The 7863-nt window shown below is 46.6% G+C and overlaps 1 protein-coding gene across 1 annotated transcript in view; it reads left to right on the plus strand.

Moving 5' to 3' along the window:
• LOC142821615 (uncharacterized) overlaps window positions 1-7556 on the plus strand; it is a 30122-nt gene extending 22566 nt beyond the window's left edge. The window contains exon 7 of the mRNA XM_075913154.1: window positions 221-7556. Within this exon, the coding sequence (XP_075769269.1) occupies window positions 221-1554 (1334 nt within the window). The 3' untranslated portion in view covers window positions 1555-7556. The remainder of the gene's footprint in view (window positions 1-220) is intronic.
• The last annotated feature ends 307 nt before the right edge of the window (window positions 7557-7863 follow it).

Consider the following 7863-nt stretch of genomic DNA (forward strand, 5'->3'; position numbering starts at 1 on the left):
GCCCCTTCAGCCTGTCTTCAACTTCAGTCAGAGCATGGTAGGTGGGGGAAGGCTGGGTTCTCTCCTCTGTGGAAGGATCATGAAGGAGGATGAGCTCAGCTAATGATAATTCAACCATTACTTGAGTGTGTGTCCCCCCCCCTTTTCTATTCCTCTTTCAGAGTTTCCTTTCAGCTCATCATGGAGAATAACTCCTGTCTGGATTCTTTCTCTATCCCAGCAGGTGATGGGACATGGACTGAGAACAATGAGAAGAGTCTTCAGCAGGAAGGACTGGAGCAAGTAGCTCCATGTGGGATGTTACTGGGAAGACCTGAAGGGCATGTTTCCCAGATACAGGAGCAGGCAGAGAGCTGTGAGAATCGGTATAGCCCAGAAAAGCAGCAGGGAAACCATCCAGGAGAGGCACAGGATAAATCCACTCGCAGGAGCAGAATAGAGAAAAGAAACACAGAAACCATTAAACAGAAAATCCCCCATCAACAGTTACTCTGCACTTGTAGTGACTGTGAAACTATTATTGAACATGAAAGAGCCCACTCAGGAGAGAAGCCCTTCAAATGCTCTGACTCTGGGAAAAGCTTTAGTCAGCACTCATACTTTATGAACGATCAGATAATACATACAAGAGAGACACCCCATAACTGCTCTGACTGTGGGAAAAGCTTCTGTGTGAGTTCAGCCCTTGTTAGACACAGGAGGACCCACACAGGAGAGAAACCATTCACCTGCTCTGACTGTGGGAAAAGCTTCCGTCAGAACTCACACCTTGTTAAACACAGGAGAACCCACACTGGAGAAAAACCCTTCAGCTGCTCTGACTGTGGGAAAAGCTTCATCGGGAGCTCAGACCTTGTTCTCCATCAGAGAACCCACACAGGGGAGAAACCCTTCACCTGCTCTGACTGTGGGAAGAGTTTCAGTAGAAGTTCACACCTTGTTAACCATAGGAGGACCCACACAGGAGTGAAACCTTTCAATTGCTCTGACTGCGGGAAAAGCTACAATTGCAAGTCACACCTTGTTATCCATTGGAGAACCCACACCGGGGAGAAACCCTTCAGCTGCTCTGACTGCAGGAAAAGCTTCTATCAGAGATCATACTTAGTTATCCATAAGAGAACCCACACAGGAGAGAAACCTTTCAATTGTTCTGATTGCGGGAAAAGCTACAATTTCAAGTCACAACTTGTTACCCATAGGACCACCCACACAGGAGAGAAATCTTTCAGTTGCTCTGAGTGTGAGAAAAGCTTCAGTCAGAAGTTAGCCCTTGTTAGACATAGGAGAACCCACACTGGAGAGAAACCCTTCAGCTGTTCTGACTGCGGGAAAAGCTTCAGGGGGAGCTCAGACCTTGTTATCCATAGGAGAACCCACACTGGGGAGAAACCTTTCACCTGCTCTCACTGTGGGAAAAGCTTCAGTACGAGTTCAAGCCTTGCTAAACACAGGAGGACCCACACAGGAGAGAAACCTTTCAATTGTTCTGACTGTGGGAAAAGCTTCAGTAGAAGCTCACACCTTGTTAGACATAGGAGAACCCACACATGAGAGAAACCCTTTAGCTGCTCTGACTGCAGGAAACGCTTCCGTCGGTACTTCTTCCTTACTAGCTATCAGATAATACATACAAGAGAGTCACCCCACAAGAGCTCTAATTGCAGAAAAAGCTTCAAACACAGGTCAGACTTTGTTAAACGTAAGACAACTCATGGAGGAGAGAAAACCATTCAGCTGCTCTCACTGTGGGGAAAAGCTTCAGTCAGAGCTCAAATATTGTTAGCTATCAGAGAAACCTATAATTTGAGTTCCCTTTAAACTGTGTTGCCATGTGGCTGTGCTGCAGCCTATTAAATGACATGTGAGCTTATAGGGTAGGGGTGGCCAACCCATTACTGACAAAGAACCAAAATACTGGTAGATACAGCACAAAGAGCCAATAACAAAAAACATTGTCAAGCAAAAAAAATTGGGCTCTGATGCTGCCCTTTTAAGAGCAGAGCAGGCATTCCCATTTAACGGTGGCCATTTTTATCTGCCATTTTGAAGGATGCATGGGACGCTGTGGCTCTGTCTCTTTCACACAGCTGCCTCTTGAAGAGCGAGTGCAGGGACCACAATTTTTTTTGTTGAAGAGCCACATGCGACTCCCGAGCCACAGGTTCGCCACCCCTCTTACAGGGCTTTGGTGGGGAGAGATATCACTACCCAGTTGTCTCAACCCTGACCCAGATCTGCTGTGACCAGAGGACAATTGGCTATCCCATAGCCCTAGCCCCAGAGCTGCCATGGCAAGGAGAGGTATGTCTCCCCTCTCCCCCTTCACAATAGCACCTGAGCTGGAGGAGAGAGAACTTGTGGGAGTTTTCTTTCCTGATGTAGCCTTTCAGTGGCCTACATGTAATTTCCCTCAGTCTTTAAGATTACACCCCCTGTGGGAGCCCTCAACCAGTATTCCCTCTAAGATTTTCCATCCATGGGTAGAATGAGTCTTTTCTTGTGCACCAAAAGTGACATCCTGTGCACTTGTTCAGATGTGTGCCCCTGTGGCACCCACCAGTTACTGAGAATTTTTACACACACACATGTATTTTATATATATATATATATATATATATATATACACACACACACACACACACACACACACACACACACAGTTTAAATTGTTATGGAAGAGAAATACTGAACAAGGGATAATTAACAAGGTGCATGACCCTGCACACACAGACCCTGAAAACTACCCAGCTTTATACCCAGTATCACTACCCTGCCTTGCTCCACTTTTCCTGCATCTATGGGCTCCCCAAACGCTGCACCCCCATCTTGTGCACCCTTTACCATCAGCCCTGCATTATGTCTCCTTCATCCCAACCCCTGTACTTTCCTCCCAGTCTAATCCAGTCATAGTGTAGTAATTTGTAAAGGATAAAAAATGAATGCACCGTCCCTCACCATTGACTGTAAAGTTCATTCTTCAGTTGCAAATTCATGACATTCAGAAGATGAATTTAGGTACATCACCAGAAAATTTCATCCAGCTGTTTTTCTTCGGACCACATTACTATACTATATATAGGACATAATCTAATTACTGATTATATTTCTTATAGTATCTGCTTGCTTTAGATCCCTGTGAATCATAGAAAAGTCCCTTTAATATATCATTATCAATTGCATATTGATCAATACAAAATAATCAATATTCATTAAGAAAGTTTTAGTTGCTTTTACACAGTGTGCGTGTGTGAGAAAGAGAGAGTGAGAGAAATAACTTCCACAGAGAGAAAAATAGTCATTGGCACAATCAACACTATTGACATGATTGCTGCCTTCAAAAAGTGACAAGAATATAGAGGGTCAGACAGAACTATTCTCCTTAATGTGGTTTAGGCTTTTAAATAAATATGAACAGGGTGCATAACATTTCTCTAGTCATTTGCCATTTATTTTAGTCCTCAGATAACCTGCAGCTTTACCTTTTGAGATTCTGAAGTGGAGCTCTTTAGTGAAATGGAGCTGGAACCAGACCTCCTCACCACACGGCCTTGGTCACTAGAGCAGCCCAGTCCCTCACCACTGCATGGCTCTGGGCCAGGGCCTCTGAAACATGCACGGCCTGTGATGACCCTGCAGCTCAGGCCCTGGCCAAGGCCACCAAAGTTCACACCACCCATGACAGTTGCAGCTCTGGCTCCAGCTAGGCTACTGGAACAGGCATCCACTGTGGCTCTTGCCCTGGCCCTGATGAGGGCCTCTAGAACAAGCATTGTTTGCCACACGGCCCACCCCAAAGCTCTTCCTCTGGCTTTCCTCACTTGTAAAATAAGGAATACAGGAGACAGAGAAGGAAGTCCTCCAGCTCACCATCATTTCAACATTATGTCACGATAACAGCTTGCTGTGTAGATGTGGACCATGTTATTTCAGAATAATGTCAGTTACTCTGAAATAACGCTATTGTGTAGACATCTGCTTGGTGGAGGTTCCCTGGCAGGCTACTCTGCCAGGCAGCGGTTGCAGGAATTGTCAGGGAGCCCATTCATCATTCAACCCGTAAAAGGGAATGTTGCCGGCACTCTTGATATGACGCTTCCTGCTGTAAATTGTTAGTGACAATTGTTAGATCTTATCAGATAGCTTGCTATACAACATGGCTTTACTACTTGCCAACATGTTTTCCCATATAATAACACCACACAATTGGCTAAGAAACCTTTGTAATTGCACATCATTCAGTGAACAACCAAAAAAGGAAGGCAAATAATTGAGGGAAATTTTAGGGGAAAATTATTTATTTATTATTGCAGCAACATGTCCCTGTGTTTAAAAACATGGCTTCAGCAGCCCAAGTCACCTAGGGTATGTCTACACGACAGAGTTAGTTCGAACTAACGGACGTTAGTTCGAACTAACTTTCATAGGCACTACACTAGCACTCCGCTAGTTCGAACTTAATTCGAACTAGCGGAGCGCTTAGTTCGAACTAGGTAATCCTCATTTTATGAGGATTAAGCCTAGTTCGAACTAGCTAGTTCGAATTAAGGGGTGTTTAGCCCCTTAATTTGAACTAGTGGGAGGCTAGCCCTCCCCAGGGTTCCCTGGTGGCCACTCTGACCAACACCAGGGAAACTCTATTGCCCCCCTCCCGGCCCCGGACCCCTTAAAGGGGCACGGGCTGGCTACGGTGCCTGTGCCAGGTGCAAGCCTGCCAGCACCCAGCCAGCAGACCCTGCACCTGGCACGGCTCGAGCCAGCCACCTGATGTCCCCCAGCCCTCCCCCTCTTCCCAGAACCAGGTTGGCGGCTCCCGGGAGCTTGCCTGGGACCGCAAGAGGCGGGCACCCACCTGGGCTAGTGCGGACATCGTGGACTTTGTCCACAATCTCCGCACTAGGCACAGGAAAGTGGCCGTCTAGGGCAGGAGAGCTGCCAGCCTGGCCACCCAGGAGCAGGTGTGCATGAAAATAAAGGGGGTCCACTGAGACTCCCGACCCTGAGCCCTGAGCTTACAATGGCCGTACTGGGTCAGACCAAAGGTCCATCTAGCCCAGTAGCCTGTCTGCCGACAGCGGCCAACCCTAGGGACCTTGGAGGGGATGGACTGAAGACAGTGACCAAGCCATTTGTCTTGTGCCATCCCTCTCCAGCCTTCCACAAACCTTGGGCAGGGACACCACTCCTACCCCCTGGCTAATAGCACTCCATGGACCCAACCTCCATCACTTGATCTCACGTCCCTTTAAACTCTGTTCCAGTTCGAGCCTTCACAGCCTCCTGCAGCAAGGAGTTCCACAGGTTGACTCTTTGCTTTGTGAAGAACAACTTTCTGTTACTAGTTTGAAGCCTGCTACCCATTCCTTTCCTTTGGTGTCCTCTAGTCCTTCTTTATGGGAACTAATGAAGAACTTTTCTGTATGCACCCTCTCCACCCAACTCCTGCTTTTAGAGACCTCTATCCTGTCCCCCCTCCGTCTCCTCTTTTCTAAGCTGAAAAGTCCCAGTCTCTTTAGCCTCTCTTCATATGGGACCTGTTCCAAACCCCTGATCATTGTAGTTGCCCTCCCCTCTCCCAGCCTCTCTCTTCCCCTCTCCCACCTCCTTTTCCCAGTCTCCCCCAGTTTTGTTCAATAAAGACAGAGTCAATGTTGGAAGACACGTTATCTTTATTTTGTACATCAAGAAAAGGGGCTAGGGAATGGTAAGTGGAAGGAGGTGAGGGAGGAATGGGGTACGAGCCCCCGATGGGGAGGACTGGGCTGGCTCTGCGGGCTTTTGGGGGTGGAAGCTCTCCTGCAGCCCCCCAATTGCTCCCTCTCCCCAGATGGCAGCCTGCAGCAAGTGCAGCCGGGCTGATGGCCGAGTGCTGTGATGTGCCCAGTGTGGGCACTCTGGGCACTCCAAGCCAGGACTGGTTTGCAAGCGGGGCACCCCTGAGAACTGTCTGTCCGGGGTCGGGGTCGGGTCCCTTTAAGCACAGCCCTAGGCTAGCCTGACACAGCATTTCCACGCTCTAAGTCCTCCTCTGATGCCCTGCCTGCACTGCTTCCGGCCATCCTTAAACCCGGTTCAGGGTCCACTTAAAGTGGACATGCTAGTTCGAATTAGCAAAACACTAATTCGAACTAGTTTTTAGTTCTAGTTGCGTTAGTTCGAATTAGCTTAGTTCGAATTAACTAATTCGAACTAAGTTAGTTCGAATTAGCACTGTAGTGTAGACATACCCCTAGACCCCAGCAGACTGGATAAAACACAAATGAATCCATCACAAGCTCATTTCAAGGCATTTCTTTTCAAATAATCAAGTTTAGGGTTCTCTGCCATGAATGGTGTATTGGGAATCAATCTTCAAATTTGAATTCTTGCATCGAAAATGCTCATCTTGCATCACGTTGAAAGTAACAGGTAGGCCTAGTAATGATATGTGCCTCCCTCAGCCAGTTCCTCAAGAAATCCGCTTCAGTCACTGATTTGAAGGCATCGGGCCAATCAGTCAGTCACTATTGTTACAGAGCCTTCTAGACAGTGGAGGACAGAATCCAGAGGAATTGTGATGAATTTCCTGGAGCAGTGTTTTTATCTTTTCCCTCTAAGGGTGTGTCTACACAGCAGGGCTATAGTTGAATTAAACAACGCAACTTCAGCAAAGTCAATTGTGTAGCTGAAGTTGAAGTAGCTTAACTTGACTTTTGGTGCTGTCTGCACAGCAGGAAGTCAAAGGAAGAGTTCTCACCCTTCAACTTCCCTTACTCCTTGTGAAATGCAGATCACAGGAGTCAGAGTAAGAAGTCCTCCAGCTCGACAGTATTTCAAAATAACTTCTTGCTGTGTAGAAGCACTTATTTCAAAATAATGTCAGTTATTCCAAAAGAATGCTGCTGTGTAGACATGAAGGACATGAAGAGGGTGATGCTGCATTAAAATCAACAGTGGACACTGACAGTACATTGGTTGCAAATAAAATTTCTAAAGAAAAATAAACTAAAAAGAGGTTATTGCAGCAGTGATTTCTATGGAGAGGAAGACAGCTTGTGAAGTTGGGGACTGAGTGGTGTTAACTGATGCCAGAGTAGGCAAGGAGTGGCCATATCTTGATTACAAATTATATGTAGCTAGAAAGTTGAAAATCGCATGAATTAAGACAGCCAGAATGTTATAAAATCATGTGACTCTAAGTAGATTGGTTAATTCATTCTATGGGTTTTTTTACCTATGAATTTTCAAAGGTGCAGTGCAGGAGGGGGTGTATGTGTCCTGCTTTCTAGAGAGAGATGGTCAAGACGAGAGTAAGGGAGCAGCCATACACGTGTGTCACTGTGCTGTCTATGACACCTGTGCTGTTACACATGGACATCACTGAACAGTCTGACAATGCAATAATGAATTGGGTTTAGAGAAATGTTTTGGATTTCTTGAAGTGCCAAGGATGTATACAAATGTAAACCCATCAAATGTCAATATCAATGAGGGAAGAATAAAGGTCAATCATTCCATTTCTAAAAATAGTGTTTTAATAAACAGCTGGTGAACTGTAAAGGAAAAAATTTGTGTGTGGACACCTTGTTACAGCAACAGTTTCTAAATTAGCATCCATTTTTTCCTTCATATTTGACATTGTTAGAAAATGCTGACAGGAGTGAAAGACCCCTTCTTCCTCCCCAACCATCTGCTAACCCTAGGGGCAAGGGACGGGGCTAGATGAGGGCAGCAAACTCCACCCACTGTCTGGCCGTGCATCACTCTGTGCTAGGGTGCAGCAAACATGGGGTGGGGATGGGGGGGGGAAATGGCCTGGGCTCCTTCCAGCCAGGGTGTCCCATTCACTCAGCCTGGGCTGGGCTTCCAGGTGTCCAGTTTTCC

This window comes from Pelodiscus sinensis, chromosome 31, assembly GCF_049634645.1.
Source record: "Pelodiscus sinensis isolate JC-2024 chromosome 31, ASM4963464v1, whole genome shotgun sequence".
In the NCBI taxonomy this organism is placed as follows: Eukaryota; Metazoa; Chordata; order Testudines; family Trionychidae; genus Pelodiscus; species Pelodiscus sinensis.